Genomic DNA, 25,873 nt, shown 5'->3' with positions numbered 1-25,873 from the left:
TTAGATCTCAAGAGTGTGCATTTTTCTTGGTTACTCTATCAATCATAAAGGCTATATTTGCTTGAGTCTAAAAAACAGAATATTTATATCTAAAGATGTCCTATTCAATGAATACAAGTTTCCTTACACAGAATGGCACACTAACAAAACTTCTTCTGTTTTGCACCAGTCTACCTCTACTTCTACTTCTGTTCCTCTAACTATTTTCCTTCCACAAACTTGTCCAACCAGCCTCACCACTAATTCAGCATCATCTATTAATTCCTCATCAACATCTGTTCCTCACAGTGATCCTTCTTCTGACTCCTCCAACAATTCTCTGTCAGCAAACACTACACACCAGTCTGGTCATTTCTCAAATTCAGCCACACATTTACCTTCTTCCCCATCACCTTCTGTTCACACTCCTAATGTTTCCAGTCAAAACACCAACTCTAGTTCTGATCCTGAATTATCTTCCTCTGAGTATGTCCCATCAGGTCCTCTGCACCCTCCCTCTCCAACACAGTCTATTATCACACGCTCTAAGGCTGCAATCAGAAATCTTTTCCTCCTCACTCATTCAGAACCCACATCAGTTAAGGGAGCCTTGACCAGTCCTCACTGGTTTAAGGCAATGCAATTAGAATATAATGCTTTGCAATCTAACCAAACATGGTCTCTTGTTCCTTTACCACATGGCAGGAAGGCTATTGGGTGTAAATTGGTCTTTCGCATCAAGGAAAATTCTGACGGAACAGTTAACAAATACAAAGCCAGGCTTGTTGCCAAAGGCTTTCATCAACAGCAGGGCTATGATTACAATGAGACTTTCTCACCAGTTGTTAAACCCAACACAATCAGAATTATTCTCACTCTAGCTCTCTCTTATGGCTGGCCCTTAAAACAACTTGATGTCAACAATGCTTTCCTTAATGGAGAGCTTGTTGAAGAGGTCTACATGACACAACCCCCTGGATTTGAAACAGAGAATAAGAATCTGGTATGCAGATTACACAAAGCTCTTTATGGGCTAAAACAAGCCCCTCGTGCATGGTTTGAAAAGTTTGGAACTACTCTTTGACAACTTGGTTTTTACTCTAGCAAGTGCGATCCCTCTTTATTCATTCTTCAGTCTAATGGGAGCTGCATATATGTATTAGTCTATGTGGATGATATCATCATCACTGGAAACAACTCAGCTCTAATTCAACAGCTCACTGATGAAATGAACTCTCACTTTGCTCTAAAACAGTTAGGAACCTTGGATTATTTTCTGGGTATAGAAGTTAAGCCTCTTTCTCATGGGAGACTTCTGTTATCTCAAGGTAAATATGTGAAAGACTTGCTGTGCAAAGCTGGAATGTCAGATGCAAAAGGTATCTCTACTCCTATGCCTAGTGGCTGCAAACTAAGCAAGCATAGGGGGAATTATGTTGCTGATCCCTTCCTCTACAGATCAATAGTTGGTGCCTTGCAGTATGTTACCTTAACAAGGCCAGAAATTGCCTTTACCGTAAATAAAATTTGCCAGTTTATGTACCAACCATTGGAAGAACATTGGAAGATTGTCAAAAGGATTTTGCGTTATCTCAAGGGAACATTGTCTCATGGTCTTCTATTTCATCCAGCCTCACCGCACCAGCCTCTCTCTCTTGTTGGGTTTTGTGATGCAGATTGGGGGGTTGATCCAGATGATAGAAGATCCACATCAGGTGCTTGCTTATTCCTTGGTTCCAATCCCATTTCCTGGTGGTCCAAGAAGCAGTCTGTAGTGGCAAGATCTAGTGCTGAGGCAGAGTATCGTAGCCTAGCTCTCACTACTGCAGAAATTTTGTGGGTTCAGACACTATTGCAAGAACTTCATGTGTCCAGCAAAACTCCTATTATATACTGTGATAATCAACGCACAGTAGCCTTAGCTCACAATCCTGTTCTACACTCAAGAACGAAACATATGGAGCTTGATTTGTTCTTTGTTCGTGAAAAAGTCTTGGCAAAGTCTCTTGCTGTCCTTCACATACCTTCTTCTCTTCAAGTTGCTGATACATTTACTAAACCTCTCTCTGCTGCAAGGTTTACAGAATTAAAAGACAAACTCAAGGTCTTGGATCATGCTCTCCTAATCCAACCCACTTAAGCTTGAAGGGGGAATATTAGTGTATATACAGTAGAACTCTTTACTTTAGTCACAGCTACTTATTTGTATAAGTTGTTACAGCTGTCAACCATAAGTTGTTACTGCTGTTAGCCACTGTTACAGTTGTTAGCCATTTAGTATATAAATGTTAGCTTCATTTCTCTCTCTGTAATAATGATTCATTTGGTTCAGATTCAATAGTATAATGCTTTCTCTTCATCTCTTTCTCTCTCAACCTTTTCTCTCGCTTTCTCTCATTTTCTTAAGCTTTCCTTTAATGGATCTCTTCTAATAATCTGCAATTTCAAAAAGTATATAAACCTATCTATAGTGCAACAAGTTTTTTACTCTACAAAAGCAGAAGACATAAATGCAAATAAGGTCCTAAAATAAAGCATTGATTGATATCCAAATAAAATGCTTAACCCAGCAAAGTCTAGATTGGCCTTGTGGGTTATGGCCCATTAAACTTTCCCAACTCATCAACCAGAGTGAGCACACACATTTGTAATCTTTTCAGCAATTACGCAATCAAGAAATAATAATGCATACCAAAGAAATGCTAGCAACACACTCTTTGACACACTCTTCTCAATACTCTTAATATATTGGGTGAAATCTCATGCTGATCCAAGTAATAAAGAACGGGCCCAAGTAATTAAGTGGTACTAACATGAGATTTCACCCAATAATAAAAGAGTGTGTTGAAAAGAGAGTGTCAATAAGTGTATTGCTAGCATTCATCATATTTAGTATGGCTATCTATTAAAGCGGGTAACAATAGCATAAACCAAAAGATAAAAATAAAAACCCACAAAATATTTCAATTCAGACATTACAATAAACAGTGTAAACTGTGCAAAATTGGCAAAACTATACACACTAGGCCAGGCTTTGGTTCAATCACTCTACAAGAACTGACCACCTGAAATTGCTATTAACTGAAGATATTAACCAAAAAGAAACAAATAACATATAAAAATAAAAAAACTTGAAATGCAGATCTACAGGCACAAGCTGAATCAAAGAACGCAGAACAAGAAAGAAGCTATTCCAGCAGTACCTGTTTACGAAAACGGGCCAGAAGAATTTTTTGAAAAAATAATAATAATAATAATAATAATAATAATAATAATAAATCAATCCCAGAAAATTATTTAAAAAAGAAAAAGAAAAGAAACGAACCTTTGGAAACATGTCCTAATTGCTTAAGTTCTTCGGCGTTAGAAGCACCACGGACATTGGCCTCAGCACCAAACCCATCCATAAACGAAAAGAAAGATCAAAGAAAAACGCAAACGATCAAGAAGGAAAAAAGAGAAAAAAGAAGGAAAAGGGAGAAACTCGAAAACACTTTCTGCTGCGTTGAATTGCTTAGATTAGGATATGGCGGAGATTGGAGGATCGCTGAATGGAATGGGTTTGGATTTGGGCTCGAGATACACAGAAAGAGAGGAACCCTAACATAGGAGCCAATTATGGTTGAGGTAGCGTAGCTAAATTTTTAAATTTACTTGAGTGAAAAAATTTCAACATTATTATTTTTTTTATTATTATTTTATTCTATTATTTAGGTAAGAGATATTTTCATGATTCCGTGTCAAGATACAGCTGGATCGGTGAAAATGACTGATTTGACCTTCTTCGAGTTAGTTCCCGCTTCGTCCTCGCATATTTTCTCTCCCGCGCGTTTTTCATTTTCCATTATAAGGCTATGTTTATTTTAAGAATTATTAAAGCATTTTTAATAAGGTTTTAACGTTTCTATAATTATCTACATTCGCTCCCAAAATGATATTATTTTGAGCTAAAAAATAAAAAAATTATAATAAAATAGATTATTATAATCCTGAAATAAATTATAATTATTGGTAGAGGAGAAAAAAAAATTTATCCGGGAATCTCGATTTTCAAAAATATAATTTTTACATTCAGTTTATGATAATATCCGAAAATTAAAAATTTAGAAAAATTTAATTTTTCGAGAATATTAGAAAATGCTGTGTACCAAATGCCCCCGAAGAAGTGCCTTCTGATGTACTTGTAGAATTAGACCATTCATTTATGTGATCTATTTATCTCATGTTACATGAGATAATTATCTCATAACAGAGACAAAATAGTGGGATTTATTATTTAAAAAAAATAATAGTGGACTTCACTAATTTGCCTCTATTGCATAAGATAGTTATCTCATACAACTTATTTTCCTTCATTTATAATAGAGAATTTATATGAAATTGAGAGCTTGGGTAGGATTCAAATTCTTCATTGCATGAGACCCGTATCTGTAAAGCCCGAGAGACCTATTATGTTAATCTAAAACATATTCAAAAATAAAAAAGACATAAAATAATAGTAAGGGAAATGTAATTCACCTTTGTTTAATTATTGTAGAAGTACATGTTTAGAGTTGTATGTTATATTTTCAAGAATAAAATTCGTTAAATTAATAATTTAATTTTTGGATAAATTACAAACATGTCTGTTAAGCAATTAACGAGGGTTCGATTTTATTTATTTATTTATTTATTTCAATTGATATATTTTTTATTGATAATTATAAATTTATAAATGAAATGGTTAAAATGTTTTCTTAATAATATTTTTTAAGATTTAAATTATGAAAAAAATAAAGTAAGAGTAAATACCTTTTTTGGTACTCAGCAAATTTCACGATGCCTGCTTTAGTCCCTAACAAATAAAAAGACTCATCGTGGTCCTTAAGAAATTCAAATTGGACCCATTTAGTTGAAATCGTGATTCTTCACAAATTTAAAAATGGGTCCATTTTGTGAAGAACCACGATTTCAACTAAATGGGTCCATTTTGAATTTTTTAGAGACCACAATGGGCCTTTTTATTTGCTAGGGACTAAAGCGGGCATCGTGAAATTTGCTGAGGACCAAAAAAAATATTTACTCATAAAGTAATAAGAGAAACAAGAACGAAAGATATGATTGGGTTTCAAAAAAAAAACTTTTATTTCCATGTCATAAAAATTAATATAATAATTTCTCAGAATGAGAACAAAAATCTAGTAAAATATCAAAACAATAATTCCTATAAACAAAAGTATTTAAGAATATTTTTTAAAAGTAATCCTGAATATAAAGATATTATACATAAGATATTACATTTTTAAACTCTGTTTATTAAAAGAGTTTGTTTTTTCTAACCGTCAATGTAGATAAGTTATCTATATTGAGCAAAAAATAATGTCGTTTTAAGACGGAAATTATGTGTGTTTGGTACATGGGGAAAAATTTCTTGGGAAAGTGACATTGAATTTCTTCTTTTTCCATGTTTGGTAGTAGGAGATGTAATTTTTTTCATGAGAAACTACATTCTTAGGATTTTAAATTCTACTACGAAATTCCAACCAATAATACCATCTCACATGAAAATCCCACATGGCGGGAAAATATGAACAAATATTTTAGACAAAAATAGCCTTAGCCTTCACTTGCTTTGTCAAAATCGATTTGCTCATCTATCTGAAACTTGGGTTTCCTTCGTGAAAATCGATTTGCTAGTAAACTGAAACTTGGGTTTGCAGACTGAAAATCGATTTGAGAAGTAGACTGAAACTTGGGGTTTGGGGTTTGCTTTGTGAAATTTGCTAGAAAAGTTCATGGAGCTTCGTGAACCAAAGTCTTCAAACATTGTACTGCTGTGAGAGTTTCAAAAGAAGCAGTTTCCAAGCATGGCTGCTATGGGCCTGGTGGGTAAATATTGTCATTTCGTTCAATTTCTTTGTAAGTTTCTGTGTTTCTATTCGTTCTGCCTTGTTGCTGATATTTATTCTTAGGTTTTTTTTTTAGACAATGTTTATTCTTAGTTACAATAATGAAAACAACAGTATCTGAGTATCTACAAAAATGTATACGATTTGGGTGCCACAGAACCATTCCCCTATATATCAAATATTTTAGATAGAGGAATTATCATTTGAGCAAACTGGGGGCTCCAATACTTAATTGACAAATAATTTTTAAAGGCGAAGAAAGTAATGTTTTCAAGTTTCAACTTTGTGATTATGTGAATTCAATGAGCTCCTTTACGTGAGCATATCCATGGTGTTCATAACGCATTAGACTTTGTTTGGGAGTTTGGAAGGGAGGGGAAGGAAGGTGATCCAAGGGGAAGGGAAGGGAAGGAAGGAAAGGAAATTGAAGGGTATTCTCTTCCCTGGTTTGGGAGTTAAAAAAATGGTAAAGGATGAAAATTGAGGGTTAATGTTATATTTTTACTATTTTACACTTTTTTAAAATTAATATAATTATTATATTTTACAAATTAAATTAAATTTAAAATTTCTAACAAAATTATTCATGTACTTTTCACAACACCAAAAAAGATCATATTTCTGATAAAATTTCTACGTTGCAAATGACGAAAATTTCATCAAAATTATTTTTTTCGTTGGAATACTTTTCGCCGAAAAGCGAAAGAATTTTTCCACCGATGGAAATTTTTACAAAAATAAATTTTTTATCGAAATTTTCGACGAAATTTAGTTTCCATCAAAAGTTTTGATGAAAATGATTTCCTCCATCAAATGTTTTAAACGAAAAAAGAATTCTGTAAAAAATTTTGACGGAACATTTTATGTTCAAAATTTCGATGGAAATGTATTTCGACGAAAATTTCGACAGAAATTGTTTTGTTACAAATTTTGAGGGAAATGTTTCATTCGAAACTTTCGACGAAATTTAGATTCTATAAAGAATTTTGACAGAATATTTTTCCGTCAAAATTTTTTCCGTCAAAATTTTTTACAGAAATATTTTCTGTTGAAATTTTTTGACGAAAATGCGTTCCGTTGAAAATTTTGATGGAATTGTTTCTAAAAAAACTTGACGCAAATTTTTTTCTTCGAAAACTTTCGATGAAAATGTGTTTCATTAAAAATTTCGACGGAAATTTTTTTTGCCAAAGAGTTTAACGAAAATGTTTCCGTCGAAAACTTTCGGCGGAATTTAAATTCTGTTAAGAATTTTGATGAAAAATTTTTTCGTCAACAATTTTCGATAGATGTATTTCGTTGAAAATTTTGATGAAAATATTTTTCGTCATAAATTTCGATGAATATTTTTTTTTGTTAAATATTTCGACAAAATTTAGATTCCGTAAAGAATTTTGACAAAAAAAAAATTCCCGTCAAATTTTTTTACAGAAATATTTTTTGTCACAAATTTTGTTGAAAATATTTTCCGTAAAAAATTTTGACGTAATTTTTTTCGTCGAAACTTTTTATTTAAAGTTTCGACGAAATTTAGATTCTATCAATAATTTTGACTGAATTTTGTTTTTCGTACAAAATTTATGTTAGTGATTATGACAAAATCTTGTTTCGTCTCTAATTTCGTCTTTAGTTTTGACGGAAATTTTTTGACGTATATGATTTTCATCAAAAATTTCATCACTATTTTTGACAAAATATTTTTCGTCAATAAATTCTGTCGGTATTTAAGACTTTTCTAATATTATCGCATTTAAAAATGATTCACAATTATATAGTTTTAACATTTTAATGCTAAGGGTAGATAAGTAATTTTTAATATTTTCCCCCTCAAACCCTTCAAATTTGGGGAACTTTAATTTTAAGAAGAATGAGGGTTTTGGAGGGTTTAGTAAAAATCCTCAAACTCTTCCCCTCCTTTTTTTAAACTCACAAACAAGGGAAGGGCTTACTAAAACCCTCATTTTCCTTTCCTTCCCCTCCTAAAACCAACTCCCAAACAAAGCTTAGAGAATGCATAGAGTCATGATTTTTCAATTAGAAGTTTTTTTGCTTACCATATATGTGGCATTGTGTTTGGGGCTGTTTTCTTTCGTTGTGAATTATCTTAATTTTCGAATCTATTTGTACCATTTGTGTACTGGCAAAGCTTTTTAGGTCTTATTATAATTTAATTGTTCAGTAATTTAATACCTTTTAGGTCCATATGGAAAGATTGGACTATACACAAAGTTGAAATCTTAACTTTACCATATATAAAATAAAATCATTTTTCTCCTAAACTTTGAATCAAGGAACTTGGTCTTTATGACATGCATGTATCATGTATAAAGCAATTTATGGGTCCTTGTCAAGAAACATTACTGCATACACACATCAACTATCATTTTGTCCCTTTTTTGTCTTTAGAGGGAGATAAGTTATTCGTATATGTATAAAAATATAGCTATCATGTCTAGTGAATAAGGTTAGCCTTGGTTTATGGGAAATATATAGGTACGGCTATTTACTATACACATTTATCACGATGGAGACAGGAGAGGCAACTCATTCTGTTTATATCAACGTAGAGTTATACATATAACAATGAGAACATGAATTGGATGAAAATAGCATTAAGTTTTTTTTTTGTAACTTCACTCAAGCATTTGCTTTGGAAGTATAAGATTTTTTCATGGTAAATATTTTTTTTTCTCCATTTATTTTTTAAGTACTGATGTGCCCATGGCAAGTGTGGTTTTCTGTGTTAAAATTGATAAGAATTGAGTCATAAAAGAGCAATTTAAATACATATTTGCTTATTATATTGATTCTTTCTATGTCAATAATATTTCTCACCTATTGGTTGTGTTTATACAGGTAAAAGGAGTGAAAATTACAAATTATAAAAAGCCTGTTGACGCCGACTCCACACGGATGTGTCACAGTACAATGGACAGAAACATGGCGTGGACCGGCACCACACTGGCGCGAACCCGCGACAGTTTACGAACTTTGAAGCGGACAATTGCAAGTGGCGCCTAGTGGCGCCAACTAGTGCCAAGAATTCCAAGCAAACTAGCGCCAAATTCATGCTTCCTGGCACCAACAATTTCATGCTAGTAGGCGCCAAATCCATGCTCCCTGGCGCCAAGAAAGTGAAGCCTAGTGGCGCCAAAATGGCACCAACTAGCGCCACTTTACGAGAACCGAGTTCCGACTTTTCTAAATTGAGTTTTCACGAACAAGGTATGACATACGTCTTAAAGTATGTATCTTGACATGCATGTGTATTCCGCTTGCGGAAATTTTTTTGTTTTTCCCTCTCACATGCTACGGCCTTCAAGGCCAACTCGAACTTTCAAGTGGTATCAGAGCCCGGTTGCTTTACCATAGACGGGTGATGGTACCTTGTTTGTGATCATATTTTTCACGGTTAAAATTTCTTTAAAAGTTAAAGATTCAATTTTTGCATATAGATTTCAATTTACAATACTTTAAACAGTTAAAGTTTTCGTTTTTATGAACATGTTATTTCGAATGCTATGTTCATGAATCCATATGTATACATGGTTGTCTTTTACTTTGTGAAAGTTTTAAAAAGGAAACACCTTTTTTGAAGGGTGGAGTTCGACCATGAAAGGTGTTTTGAACACCTTGATTGTTTTCTTATTTTTCTCCATGAATTGTTTCATGTGCATGACATTAAATTTTTCGAAAATTTATAGCATATACACAAGGTATATGATTCGGCCATTAAAATGTTAATGGCTACATGATTGGTTTAATTTTGTGTTCTTTGAGAAAGAGTCAACAAAATTTGAATTATAATAAATTGTTATATAATTCGGCCAATTGAAGAATTAAGAAAAGGTTTTGAATTTTAATTATGTTTTAATATTTAATTGTTAAATATCAAGACATACGTGAAAAATATATTATATGATAATATTTTTGTACTTGTGAGTTGTCTAACATTTCAGGTGCAAATGAGGAAGGGGATGGTCATGGTGCCCGAAATTTAAAATTTAAAATTTTAAATCAATGTGTAATTTTGGGCTCTTTTAAAAGAGATGTAATTTGAATTTCAAATTTTGTAATTTAAATTTTGTATTTTAAATTTTGTCCCTCCAAGATGTTTTGGAGTTTCTTTAATTGTAATTAGAGAAATTAGGCTAGTGGCGTATAGACGACAAGAAGCCGTAGCTTGAGAAGCAAGAAGGACAAAAGATCGAGCACCATGACTATCTCAAAATAAAACTGTTTTATTTGCATGTATGTTATTATACGACTAGTATGCATGAGATAGAGTATCGCGATATATATGCTTTATGGCTTATGACGTCTAGTATGCATGAGTTGGACTAAATCGCGTTTGTATGATTATTATGCAAGTCCAATTGCGACTAGTTTAAACCGTTAGATGTATGACATAGGTTACGACTAGCATGATAATATATTAATGCGTTTGATGAGACTTAATAAACCCTTAATAAAATGAACCCTTAAAAGGAACAAAATTATTGAGCGCATGATTACCTCCCACCACCAATATTACTCAAACCTCCTCTAAATAGTGGTGCTCTACAACCCAGTTGGGACCCGCTGTTTCGTTGAGTAAGAGTAGTATTAGAAGTGTAAGACACTTGGGGTGCTGGTTAGTGCTTAACTGAGACATGAGCTGCAGGCTCAGCCGGGCTTATGTGCTTAGGGTAATAGTGCTAGGTTGGTTGCATGAGATGCACCACTAAGTGACAAGGAGTTGTCAACCTAATGTTAAGAAAGGGTATAAGATACCATTGATAAAGATCAATCCATTATTTAAATTAATCTTGCCGTCTCAGACGGGGGTTAAAATAAATAATCGCATTCTTAATCCCATTAAGGTAAATTCTAAAAGTAGAATAACCCTAAGTCAAAAGGAAGGGTCATTGACTTAGATAAAATAGTGGGAGGGGCAAAATTATTTAAAGTCTTTAATAATTTGTTTTTACTACATGACCAAATATTAATTAATTTTATCTTTACATTTTTCAGTTAATTAGTATGACTAATACACTGTCACTGCGCTCCATACTTGATACGAACAAGCTGACGGGTCCAAATTTTATGGACTGGTATCGGAACCTAAGAATTGTTCTAAGGGCCGAAAAGATTGCTTATGTCCTAGATGCTGAATTACCAGTAGCTCCTAGGGAAGGGGAAGATGGGTTCGCGGAATTTGATTTCGAGGCCCACAAACAGCACATGGATGACAATGTGTTGGCTGTCTGCATCATATTGGCATCCATGTCACCTGAACTGCTAAAGCAGCATGAGCATATGGATGCTCCCTCTATTGTCTTACATCTCAAGGAGTTGTATGACATTAAAGGCAGGCATGAGAGGTATGAGGCCTCAAGAGAATTGTTCTCTTGCAGGATGTCTGAGAGCATGTCTGTTGGCAGTCATGTTCTTAAGATGATCGGTCTGATTGAAAAGCTAGGAAATCTAGGCTTTATCATGGATGTCGAACTAAGTAATGACTTAGTGCTCACCTCACTTCCACCTTCCTTTAGTCAATTCATCATGAATTACCACATGCATGGGATGCAAGTGAGCTTGCCTGAGTTGTCTAGTATGTTAACAACTGCTGAAGTGTCTATCAAGAAGGATAAGACACAAGCTCTTCTGATTAGTGGGCCTAGCAAGGCCAAGGGTAAGGGTAAGGGTAAGGGGCCTGCTAAAGCCCCTTAAGGCGAAAGGAAAATCCAAGAAGAAGAAAGGCAACAAGAAGGGTAAGAAAGCATCCAAGGACAGAGGCGGTGCTGAGTGCTTCCATTGTGGCAAGAAAGGCCATTGGAAGAGGAATTGTCCAGACTACCTGAAGAGTGTGAAGGACAAGAAGCATGGTGATGCTTCTGCCTCAGGTACTTTCATGATTTAGATAAATTATTCTTGTGTTAATCCGACTTCATGGGTATTGGATTCCGGTTGTGGTTCTCATATCTGCAATATGTTGCAGGTGCTTAGGAGCCCAAGGAGATTGGAGAGAAACGAGGTGGATCTTCGCGTTGGCAATGGAGCAAGGGTTGCTGCTCATTCTGTTGGAGATGCCGACCTTATTTTGCCTACGGTCCTTTTATTGTATTTGAATAATTGTCTTTATGTTCCGAACATTTCTAGAAACATTATTTCTATTTCTTGTTTAGAACAAGATGGTTTTGCTTTTAGTATTAAGAATGGTACATTTTCTATCATTTTGAATGATATTGTTTATGGTACTGCTTCATTAATAAATGGATTGTATGTTCTGGAAATGGGAATTGAAGTGTTCAATGTAGCTGTGAAACAACCTAGGATAGATAATCAATCTCATCTTTGGCATTGTAGACTAGGGCACATAAACGAAACAAGATTGTCTAGGATGCATGCAGATGGATACCTAGATTCCATGGATTTGGAATCCTATGAACAATGTGAATCTTGTCTAGCTGGGAAAATGACTTGTCACAAGCCTAAGGGGCTTGAGAGTCATAGGGCTAGTGAGTCATTAGAACTCATTCACACTGATGTTTGTGAACCAATGTCTATTGAGGCTAGAGGAGGATACTCCTATTTCATTACCTTTACGGATGACAAATCAAGATTTGGGTATGTGTACTTGATGAGATATAAATCTGAAGCTTTTGAAAAGTTCAAAGAGTTTAGGAGTGAAGTAGAGAAACAGTGTGGCAAGATAATTAAGACATTACGATCAGATCGTGGTGGTGAATATTTGAGCCATGAATTTCAGGATTATCTGAGAGAGAATGGAATTCTCTCGCAGTTTACTGCTCCTTACACACCACACCAAAATGGTGTCTCCGAAAGGAGAAACAGGACCTTGTTAGACATGGTAAGGTCTATGATGAGTGGGACTCAACTTCCAAAATCGTTTTGGGGATATGCCTTAGACACAGCGGCATACCTTCTAAATAGGGTACTGTCTAAATCTATTCAGACCACACCATATGAGATATGGAATGGTAAGAGACCCAACCTGAGTTATCTCAGGGTTTGGGGATCGCCTGCTTATGTCAAGACATTGGCATCAGACAAGCTTAGTGCTAAGAGTACTAAATGTCTTTTTGTGGGGTATCCTAAAGGTACTAAAGGATACTACTTTTACTCTATGGATGAACACAAAGTGTTTGTATCCAAGAATGCTGAGTTCCTTGAGAAGGATTTGATCTCTCAAGGAGCCAGTGGGAGTAAGATTGATCTTGAAGAAGTTCAAGAACCACATGAATAGATTGAGGAACCCAAGTCTGCTCAGCAGGCGACGTTCTCCGATGGAGAAGTAAACACACAACTCCGTAGGTCTACGAGGGTCATCCATCCACCTGAGAGGTATGGATTTGTGATGAGAATCAGCAAACCGTCGAGGATGATGAACCAAGTAACTACGAAGAGGCAGTCAAGGATTGACTCTTCTAGATGGCTTGAAGCCATGGAATCTGAAATGGATTCGATGTATCAGAACAAGGTATGGACCTTGGTTCCTAAACCGAAAGGAATAGTTCCTATTGGTAACAAATGGGTCTTTAAAAGAAAGACTGATGCAGATGGCAACGTTCAGACCTACAAAGCTAGGTTGGTTGCGAAAGGGTATCGTCAAAGACAAGTAGTTGACTATGATGAGACTTTCTCACCTGTTGCCATGATCAAATCTATTAGGATCATGCTTGCAATAGCGGCATATCACGACTATGAAATTTGGCAAATGGATGTCAAGACCGCATTCTTGAATGGGTTCTTGAAGGAGGAAGTGTACATGACACAACCTGAAGGCTTTGTAATCAAAGATCAGGAGCATATGGTATGCAAACTTCAAAGGTCGATATATGGGCTAAAGCAAGCATCAAGGAGTTGGAATATTCGTTTTGATGAGGTCGTTAGGAGTAACGATTTCATTAAGAACGAGGATGAACCTTGTGTTTACAGGAAGGTTAGTGGGAGTAATGTTGTCTTCCTAGTGCTTTATGTAGATGACATATTGCTTATAGGAAATGACATCCCCACATTACAAACGACGAAAGAGTGGCTTTCAGAAAGCTTCACCATGAAGGATTTGGGAGAGGCGACCTTTACACTTGGTATAAAGATCTATAGAGATAGATCAAATAGGCTGCTGGGTTTATCTCAATCCACGTACATTGACAAGATGCTAAAGAGTTTTAGCATGGAAGGGTCGAAAAGGGGTTTTCTACCTGTCAGTCATGGGATACATCTTTCAAAGGCTATGTGTCCTAAGTCACAGCCTGAGAAGGATCGCATGAGTGGAATACCATACGCTTCGGCTATTGGATCCATCATGTATGCCATGATATGTACGAGACCAGATGTCTCATATGCTTTAAGCATTACGAGCAGATACCAGTCTGACCTTGGAGAAGGTCACTGGATGGCAGTCAAGACCATCCTTAAGTACTTAAGAAGAACTAAGGATGTGTTTCTGGTCTATGGTGGGGTTGATGAGCTAACAGTGAAAGGGTTCACTGATGCCAGCTTTCAGAGTGACAAAGATGATGCCAGCTTTCAAGGTCAGTTTCTTTCAGCCGGTTTGCGGGAAAGTTACACCATGTTTTCTGAAGGGTATTTTTGGAAGAAGGAAAAGAGGCATATAAATAGGATGCTTTTTACAGAATTAAGGATCCAGACCTATTCTATTGAAGTGAGACGACGGTGGTGCTCCGAGAGGATTCTGCAGATCAAGTTCTTCTTCATCTTCTCTTTTAATTTTATGTTTTTATTGAATATTGGATTTTTAGCCATGATTATTATGGTTGGCTAGTTTATTTTTATTGTAGTTAGGGTCACAAACCCTATGTGAACCCTTGTTACGACAGATTGGTTTATAATTCTTCTTTTATATAATTGTCTTTATCTCTACCCTGTGCGTATTTTATATTTTCTTTATTAGAACTGATCAATCTGATAATTGAAGATAGTTTGAGGGTTAGAACCCTAGATAGGAATATTGGGGTTTTCATATTGAAAGGGGGTAAGATAACGGTTCGTATGCATGCTAGGAATAAATGTGTATTGAATTGCGGATGCCTAAATTATTGAGTTCATTGCTTAATGCCATGAGGAACATTGCAAGGAATTGGGGTTCCAATTGGGATTAAAGGGTTAACCTTGCAAGGAATTGAGGGTTAACTATTAATATTTTTAGATAATAATTTATCTAAGTAATTATATAATTGAATATTGTAAATCAATCCAAAGTAAGAAGTGGGGATCATATGGTGAGTTGACTCTAGCTACAATGTTTTTCTCTTATTTACAAAAATCAATCTTCTTTCTTATTTTTATTCTTCAATATAAAAATTCAAAAACAAGTCTTTATTTTCAGTTCTCATTTTACACAAATCGACAATATTTGTCACAAACTCTTTGAACTCGTCCATTCTTGAAATTATTATTAATTGATATACGATCACAATTCCTGTGGAGACGAACTTTTCTTATCATTATATTACTTGTGCGATCGGTATACTTGCCGGGAAGCATCGAGTACTTCTGCTTTCTCTTTCTTCTTTAATTAATTGCATCTTGGATTGTAGTGACCCGAAAGAAATAGGGGATGAAGAAAAAGGTCTTTTATCGCCTCATTTGGATGAAGCATTTGACTTTACAACTCAAAGTGGTCCAGTGGAACTGTCATAGGTGCTCAACTGCCCTTTTTCCCTATTGAATTTGAGCGTATTTAGAATCTAACTTCCATATGAGGTTGATATTAAGTTCTTTGAAGGCATAGATGAAGAAGGAAATGACTTTGAAAATGATATATTGGATGATGAGGCAACTGATGTGAAACAGCCCATTGTACACCGATATTGTTAACATTGATTATGATATTAAGCGCTGTTACAATCACAGCAATTCATTCATAAAAATGCGAGTAAACTTTTTCCTTTTTATTACGCGACCATTTAAAACAATAATAAATTGTAATAAATAAAATTTGTGATCGTAACTGAAAACTCATTGCAGAATAATAATATAAAATTCCTAGATATCTTATAACACTTCTCTCAAGTCACTAAGGGGTTCCCATAAACCCACTTAGCTTAAATCTCACTTTTACGTTTTCTCCCTATCCGAACATGGTTCACTATACTGATCATTGCAGAAAATCTGCATGCCGCGAACCTCTCGTATTTTAGTATGTTATTCTAGACTTAATTATATTTCTAACAAGCTATCACACGAGTCATAAAGTTATCTTTTTCTCCAGTTATCACCGTTTGAAGTTGGACAAGCAAATCTGCCAGCCAACCTCAAACAGCCCTCACCCTCTCAACGATTCTGGAAAATCCACTTCACCAATTGCTCTCAAATTTTTATATAGTAAACTAGACTCTTCAAGATTCAATTTGACATAGCATACACCTAATTTGACTAAGAAACGAAGCGAAAATAATTTTCCCTAAAATAGCCAGTGACAGCCCCATGTGCAAGGGCGTTCTGAGTAGTATGTGCTCTCTAGCTTCTACAGGGCAGCATGCTACGCTATGGTTCTCAAATTTTGACACAAGGTAGTTGACATCTCAAGCTTTACAATGGTGTATGACACGTCCTTATTGGACTTTTGTGGAGGGAGATATGCTCTCCCAAAGTTCACTCATAATCTGCCAATTTATAGAAATTTCGCCAGAGTCTTCTTTGTTTTCCCAACATATCCCACTTTTAAAAGTGTGTTATCTAACCTCAAATGGTACCTAATAAACATGGGTGGCACTAAAGGACCAGCAATGTCTTGGTGCTCTTACAACCCTTCACAATTTATATCAATTAGCTTACTTTACAATTCAATAATGGCATTATCAAATCTTAAACCATTTCAATCACGTCATTTCCTTTACATGCATTCCTTTGACATAAAACATAAATCAAATCCTAGAATAGGCCTATTGCTCTTTCATCATATACATGCTTCAATATTACACAATGTCTCCTTGTTACAAATTACAATTTACATTCTCCAATGAGGCTTAATACAAATAATACTCCAAATGAAAGCATGGTAAAACATAAGCTAAACTTAGACAAAATATGGCGTGAACATCGATGATAAAATGATAATCCTAACCCCACATACAGTGTTCATGCCCTAAGTCTAGCCTAGGCCCAATGGCCACAAAATGCAAAATAAACTCCATGTACAAGCTCAACCTACGGGCCTCTTGCCCGCGCTCCCGTACCACTGCAACTACCTGAAATAAAGTCCCCAAAACGGGGTGAGATATACAAATATATCTCAAATGTACCTAATAAATACATGATAATACAATAATAATCCAATGGGTGGCACACACAAGGACCAACAACGCCTTGGGGCACTTACAACCCAATCCAGTTTATAGTTATTAGGCATATAGTTCATATTAATCATCCTTAAGTAGTTGCAATCACTAATACCTTTTTCATGCATATTTTCATCATACATGTAATCATACCCTAAAATAGGCCTAAGGCCCTTCCATCATAAATAGTCATGCATAAATACGATTAAAATATTGCTTTACAACTTACAACTTGAAACTTAAACTTTAACTTACATTCTTCCAATATTACAACTTAAATTCAAATGACAACATAACCAAATACATAACTACTAGACTTAGGCAAAATGGCATGAACAAATATGCTAATGAAGCTCATATCACATACATATGAGATGTTCATGCCCTAAGTCTAGCCTAGGCCACACGGCCAACAAAATGCAAAATATGAAGCACTCCAATGCTCACTCTACGGGCCTCTTGCCCGCTGCTCCTGCTCCACTGCTACCTCCTGAAATAAATGCCCCGAGACGGGGTGAGATATACGAATATATCTCCGTAACCAAGAGGTTCTGGAGAAAACTCCACGCAATGGTTCACTTCGATGCATATCAATAGAATAAAACAACCACTTTGAAAACGGGATATAGCAAGGGATTTAGAGAAATGGGGAATATAAAGATACAAACTACGACGATACGGGATGGTAACCCCAATTCCACGTACGCCCTGGGCATATATAAGCCTATGGGTATCATCCAAGGTGTGTTCACAGAAACCACAACCATGATGCCCAAACCATCCAAAACACCAAAGACCTTCCTAGTGTGCTCCTACCCGGATCACACACCATGACACGCAGTCAACTGGAACTCCCTCCTGCAGACCTATCCAGCGGAAGTCCGAAACTGCCCGAAGGCTAATAAAACTGTCTACTGGCCAGAGACTCGGTACCTCAGTACCCATAGCAATAATGCATGCATGCTCATGTGTTCTATACTACTCATACACACTTCCTACCGTTGCCATCAACTGGCAAGGTGGAACAGAAAAGGGGAACAAGCCCCAGTACCAAGAGGTTACCTTAAATGTTGTTTTCACAAGCTCCGCAGCAGCTTATCCCACAACTTGGTACACAGCAAAATGCCTACACATAGGACATTCCCAATCTCTTATAATTCAAACAATACATGCTAATTTACAATTATACATGCATTGAACCAATTACATACCTCAATCCACTTGGTCCAAGACCAAGGGTAACTCCCAGATTCAAGTTTCGGGATTCAAGTCAACATACGGCAACCTATACAATTACGTACATCCATCAGTACGCGTCAAATAACATCAAAACGCAAAATCACAAAAATCCTCCCTTTCTCCTTGAAGGTTCGGCCATCTATGTGTTATTTGGGGATTTATTTTTCTAAATTTTCTTTCTCATTTTAGTACCCATCCTTGGGTTTCTTAGAGGCTAGTTCAATCGTTGTTTTTCCGTTTTACGACATTTACGCATCGTTTTGCGAAATATTTCTCTCTAGGTTCTTTATGCCAACTAAGCCACTTATTATTTTTCCATTGATTCTAACACTTGCCAATCACCACACAACCCATCTAGTCATCATATAATCACACAACACCTCATTCAAATTATTTTTCAACATCAATTCCTCCATTTTCACAACATAACCAATTTACACAATTTCTCACATTCAAGGTTTTCCATCAATTCTTACAACTCCACACCTCAACCAATTACATTATATCATCATTCAATCATACAACAACTCATTATTAACCTCACAACACATTTTTCCAAAATCACAGGTCATGACCACCAAAATTCTTCTAAGTTAAAATTTGACATTTTTCACCTAAAATTTTCATTGCAATTCTAGCTTTAATACATCATTCTAAGACATTATCATCTAATACACATTTTCTAATTGAGCTCTCTAACACAACATATCATCAATCAAAGCTCTAGGTCACAAAATCAAATCATCACCATCAACCGTTTAAAATGCAAGAACACTCACCCAAACGGAAGGTATAAGACTCCTCCTAAGCATACTCCACCATTGGAGCAATTAAAAGCTCCAAGAACACCAAATCTCCCTTCAAAACCGCGGCTGTAATAGGCCAAGATCTCCTCACACACGCGATTTCAAGGTTCAAGAGTGGTACCAATGTGTTTAGGAGCTGTTTTCCAACAAGTTTCAAGACAAAAATCGTTGGATTTGGTTGAGATTTGAGTGAGTTATGATCCAAAGAAAAATTTGCATAAAGAATGGGGGAAAGGGGGGCTGCTGTCGCGGGGAGGAAGAGAGGGAGGAGAGAGAAAGTGTGAAGAAAAGGTGAGTTTGACTCACTTAAGTCACAGGCGGGTCCCACACGCGTTTTAACTTTAATCAATCATCTAATTTCAACCACAAATTCATGACCTACTATTTTTCTTGTTCATGTCATATTTTTTTTTCCAAAAATACTGATAAAATTTTCATGCTTATCGGTACAATTATACCGCAGTATTTTTACACCGGAAAATCACTATTCATCAATTTTTCCCAAAATGACTCAATTCCATCAAATTTCATCAAAATCATATTTCCTAACTCAACAAACCATTTATAACTAATATTTGAAACATAGAGCTCAAAACTCCATCGGCACGTTTTACGGTGCAATCGTACCGCGATATTTTTACCCGCGAAATACACTATTCACTGCTTTTTCTGAAACTTGCCTATCCACTCAATTTTTCGTTCTGAACCCATTTCCAGGGTATTTACTATTATGTCAAAATAATATTAATCTATATATTTTTTTCTTCTGAGAATACATATTTTATGGGATTTCGTGCCTGACGGCGATGGATTCATAGCATGTATTGACATATATAACAAGGCAAATAAAAATGTGCTGAAAAATTAAATGAAACTAGAACATATGCCTGCAAACATGATAAAGGGATATGATGAAGATATGGATAAAATATTACAAGACCAGGTTAACCATTGGCTGCAAAAGCACAGTCAAAATTACAGGTAAAGAGATGCAAATTTATCTTGAGGTATTATTACTTCCAACCTTTTATTAATTGATCTCCTTTTTCATTGTAGGTTAGTTAGAATTGGAACCAAAGTAAAGCTATGTAATATATACAAATTTAGATTGAGGTACAATTTAGTATTATAATATTTTTATAAAAATTATTTCTAACAAGTGTATTAATAACAAGTATTAATTAAGCAGAGGCATGGATGTTCCTGAACAAGGACAACCCTACTTTCAAGAATAAAAAATGACATTGTTAAATATAATTAAAGAAAAGAGTCTACGCATAGGTGAAAAAGGGAGAGACATAAATGGACGTGGAGTAGGAGACTTCTACACAATTGGTGAGACAGAGACATGTTGTGTTCAGGTATAATTTTATATTTTAAATTAGTTTTCTTCTTCGTATTTAATATTTGTAATTTCTCAAAAAAATTAATATCTTTAAGGAATAACATATATTGTCCATAATTGTATTAAATGTAGATGTGCGTCTAGATGCACTCCACTTTTTGTTTTGTTAGTGAGTAGGTTAGAGGATCAGTTAGAATTTTAATATATTAGAATATCTATCATTTACTTTGTCTATGCTCTCTTTCATTTATTAGGAAAGAATATTGCGTGGAGGACACGTATTCTATTATTTTTGGTATGTTGAAAGGGAAGATTTTTCAAAGGTAAGCACGTCTAACTTTTATCTATTTCATGTGTTTTGGAGTGTCTTGAACTGATTGGTATCATAATTTTTTGTTTCAAAGTAAGATTTCCCTTCACATCCCTCAACGCCTTTGTGTATGGTAAGGCATGTTACAAAAATGGTGTAAATTTTTCAGTTTGTATCATTTTTATGGGAATATCTAACGCATGACGCCAAGGAAGGAGAGTTATTATTGAATGATGGATTTTGAATATAATTCGTTGTTGCATGATGACAAAGAAATGGAAATATCTTATGCATGACGACATGTAAAGGGAAATATCTTACACATGATTTCTGTGTAACCCTTTATCCTATGGTCTGAGAAGTTATGTTATTTATATGTAACCCTTCATCCCATGGCTTATTTTCATTATTTCTAATAATTTTCACAAGCATAAGATTTTAATTTCACTATATAGGAGAATCTGAACTCAAGGTACACGTGAAGATGCATATGTTGTTACAAAAAATGAGGCATATCGTGTCCTTGTTATTAATTTAAATAATTGCAATGAAAAATAAAATAATAATGGTTTTGACTGTAATGTTACATTTTTCAGGAATATAACGCTATGAAGTTTCAAATATGTACGCTTCCGGGAATGTATTTCATTTGATTAAATAATTGTGCATTATGAGTTGGTCTAATTTACTATTATGTGAAAATAATATTAATCTAAATTTATTTATTTTCTGAGAATACATATTTTATGGGATTTGGTGCCTGACGGCGATGTATTCAAAGCATGTATTGACATAAATAACAAGGCAAATAAAAAATAAGCTGAAAAATTAAATGAAACTAGAAGATATGCCTGCAAACGTGATAAAGCGATATGATGAAGATATAGACAAAATAATGCAAGACCAGGTTAACCTTTGGCTGCAAAAGCACAATCAAAATTACAGGTAAAGAGATGCAAATTTATCTTGAGGTATTATTACTTCCAACCTTTTATTAATTGATCTCCTTTTTTATTTTAGGTTAGTTAGAATTGGAACAAAAGTAAAGCTATGTCAGATATACAAATTTAGATTGAGGTACAATTTAGTATTATAATATTTTTATAAAAATTATTTCTAACAAGTGTATTAATAACAAGTATTAAATAAGCAGTGGCGTGGATGCTCTCGAACAAGGACAACCCTCCTTTCAAGAATAAAAAATGACATTGTTAAATATAACTAAAGAAAAGAGCCTACGCGTAGAAGAAAAAGGGAGAGACATAAATGGACGTGTAGTAGGAGACTTCTACACAGTTGGTGAGACAGAGACATTTTGTGTTTAGGTATAATTTTATATTTTACATTAGTTTTCTTCTTCGTATTTAATATTTGTAATTTCTCAAAAAAATTAATATCTTTAAGGAATAACATATATTGTCAATAATTGTATTAAATGTAGATGTGCGTCTAGATGCACTCCACTTTTTGTTTTGTTAGTGAGTAGGTTAGAGGATCAATTAGAAATTTAATATATTAGAATATCTATCATTTACTTTGTCTATTCTCTCTTTCATTTATTAGAAAAGAATATTGCGTGGAGGACACGTATTCTATTATTTTTGGTATGTTGAAAGGGGAGATTTTTCAAAGGTAAGCACGTCTAACTTTTATCTATTTCATGTGTTTTGGAGTGTCTTGAACTGATTGGTATCATAATTTTTTGTTTCAAAGTAAGATTTCCCTTCACATCCCTCAACGCCTTTGTGTATGGTAAGGCATGTTACAAAAAAGGTGTAAATTTTTCAGATTGTATCATTTTTATGGGAATATCTAACGCATGACGCCAAGGAAGGAGAGTTATTATTGAATGATGGATTTTGAATATAATTCGTTGTTGCATGACGATGAATGATGGATTTAGAATATAATTCATTGTTGCATGACGACAAAGAAATGGAAATATCTTATGCATGACGACATGTAAAGGGAAATATCTTACACATGATTTCTGTGTAACCCTTTATCCTATGGTCTGAGAAGTTATGTTATTTATATGTAACCCTTCATCCCATGGCTTATTTTCATTATTTCTAATAATTTTCACAAGCATAAGATTGTAATTTCACTATATAGGAGAATCTGAACTCAAGGTACACGTGAAGACGCATATGTTGTTACAACAAACGAGGCATATCTTGTCCTTGTTATTAATTTAAATAATTGCAATGAAAAATAAAATTATGGTGGTTTTGACTGTAATGTTACATTTTTCAGGAATATAACGCTATGAAGTTTCAAATATGTACGCTTCCGGGAATGTATTTCATTTGATTAAATAATTGTGCATTATGAGTTGGTCTAATTTACTATTATGTGAAAATAATATTAATCTATATTTATTTATTTTCTGAGAATACATATTTTATGGGATTTGGTGCCTGACGGCGATGGATTCAAAGCATGTATTGACATATATAACAAGGCAAATAAAAATGAGCTGAAAAATTAAATGAAACTAGAAGATATGCCTGCAAACATGATAAAGGGATATGATGAAGATATGGATAAAATATTACAAGACCAGGTTAACCATTGGCTGCAAAAGCACAGTCAAAATTACAGGTAAAGAGATGCAAATTTATCTTGAGGTATTATTACTTCCAACCTTTTATTAATTGATCTCCTTTTTCATTTTAGGTTAGTTAGAATTGGAACCAAAGTAAAGCTATGTAATATATACAAATTTAGATTGAGGTACAATTTAGTATTATAATATTTTTATAAAAATTATTTCTAACAAGTGTATTAATAACAAGTATTAATTAAGCAGAGGCATGGATGTTCCTGAACAAGGACAACCCTACTTTCAAGAATAAAAAATGACATTGTTAAATATAATTAAAGAAAAGAGTCTACGCGTAGGAGAAAAAGGGAGAGACATAAATGGACGTGGAGTAGGAGACTTCTACACAATTGGTGAGACAGAGACATGTTGTGTTCAGGTATAATTTTATATTTTAAATTAGTTTTCTTCTTCGTATTTAATATTTGTAATTTCTCAAAAAATTTAATATCTTTAAGGAATAACATATATTGTCAATAATTGTATTAAATGTAGATGTGCGTCTAGATGCACTCCACTTTTTGTTTTGTTAGTGAGTAGGTTAGAGGATCAGTTAGAATTTTAATATATTAGAATATCTATCATTTACTTTGTCTATGCTCTCTTTCATTTATTAGAAAAGAATATTGCGTGGAGGACACGTATTCTATTATTTTTGGTATGTTGAAAGGGAAGATTTTTTAAAGGTAAGCACGTGTAACTTTTATCTATTTCATGTGTTTTGGAGTGTCTTGAACTGATTGGTATCATAATTTTTTGTTTCAAAGTAAGATTCCCCTTCACATCCCTCAACGACTTTGTCTATGGTAAGGAATGTTACAAAAATGGTGTAAATTTTTCGGATTGTATCATTTTTATGGGAATATCTAACGCATGACGCCAAGGAATGAGAGTTATTATCGAATGATGGATTTTGAATATAATTTGTTGTTGCATGACGATGAATGATGGATTTAGAATATAATTCGTTGTTGCATGACGACAAAGAAATGGAAATATCTTATGCATGACGACATGTAAAGGGAAATATCTTACACATGATTTCTGTGTAACCCTTTATCCTATGGTCTGAGAAGTTATGTTATTTATATGTAACCCTTCATCCCATGGCTTCTTTTCATTATTTCTAATAATTTTCACAAGCATAAGATTGTAATTTCACTATATAGGAGAATCTGAACTCAAGGTACACGTGAAGACGCATATGTTGTTACAACAAACGAGGCATATCTTGTCCTTGTTATTAATTTAAATAATTGCAATGAAAAATAAAATTATGGTGGTTTTGACTGTAATGTTACATTTTTCAGGAATATAACGCTATGAAGTTTCAAATATGTACGCTTCCGGGAATGTATTTCATTTGATTAAATAATTGTGCATTATGAGTTGGTCTAATTTACTATTATGTGAAAATAATATTAATCTATATTTATTTATTTTCTGAGAATACATATTTTATGGGATTTGGTGCCTGACGGCGATGGATTCAAAGCATGTATTGACATATATAACAAGGCAAATAAAAATGAGCTGAAAAATTAAATGAAACTAGAAGATATGCCTGCAAACATGATAAAGGGATATGATGAAGATATGGATAAAATATTACAAGACCAGGTTAACCATTGGCTGCAAAAGCACAGTCAAAATTACAGGTAAAGAGATGCAAATTTATCTTGAGGTATTATTACTTCCAACCTTTTTATTAATTGATCTCCTTTTTCATTTTAGGTTAGTTAGAATTGGAACCAAAGTAAAGCTATGTAATATATACAAATTTAGATTGAGGTACAATTTAGTATTATAATATTTTTATAAAAATTATTTCTAACAAGTGTATTAATAACAAGTATTAATTAAGCAGAGGCATGGATGTTCCTGAACAAGGACAACCCTACTTTCAAGAATAAAAAATGACATTGTTAAATATAATTAAAGAAAAGAGTCTACGCGTAGGTGAAAAAGGGAGAGACATAAATGGACGTGGAGTAGGAGACTTCTACACAATTGGTGAGACAGAGACATGTTGTGTTCAGGTATAATTTTATATTTTAAATTAGTTTTCTTCTTCGTATTTAATATTTGTAATTTCTCAAAAAATTTAATATCTTTAAGGAATAACATATATTGTCAATAATTGTATTAAATGTAGATGTGCGTCTAGATGCACTCCACTTTTTGTTTTGTTAGTGAGTAGGTTAGAGGATCAATTAGAAATTTAATATATTAGAATATCTATCATTTACTTTGTCTATTCTCTCTTTCATTTATTAGAAAAGAATATTGCGTGGAGGACACGTATTCTATTATTTTTGGTATGTTGAAAGGGGAGATTTTTCAAAGGTAAGCACGTCTAACTTTTATCTATTTCATGTGTTTTGGAGTGTCT

General features: G+C 34.2%; 1 protein-coding gene across 1 annotated transcript in view; it reads right to left on the bottom strand.

Annotated features, from left to right (window-relative positions):
* Positions 1-3,566, bottom strand: part of LOC133302160 (protein PAT1 homolog) — a 37,248-nt gene extending 33,682 nt beyond the window's left edge. The window contains exon 1 of the mRNA XM_061501908.1: positions 3,305-3,566. Within this exon, the coding sequence (XP_061357892.1) occupies positions 3,305-3,386 (82 nt within the window). The 5' untranslated portion in view covers positions 3,387-3,566. The remainder of the gene's footprint in view (positions 1-3,304) is intronic.
* Between the last annotated feature and the right edge of the window lie 22,307 nt (positions 3,567-25,873).

Source organism: Gastrolobium bilobum, unplaced genomic scaffold (assembly GCF_033153095.1).
Source record: "Gastrolobium bilobum isolate Gb01-03AN ecotype WA unplaced genomic scaffold, APGP_CSIRO_Gbil_v1 utg18232, whole genome shotgun sequence".
Lineage (NCBI taxonomy): Eukaryota > Viridiplantae > Streptophyta > Magnoliopsida > Fabales > Fabaceae > Gastrolobium > Gastrolobium bilobum.
Note: the sequence above shows the minus strand (reverse complement) of the source record. Positions and strands in the feature narration are given on the sequence as shown.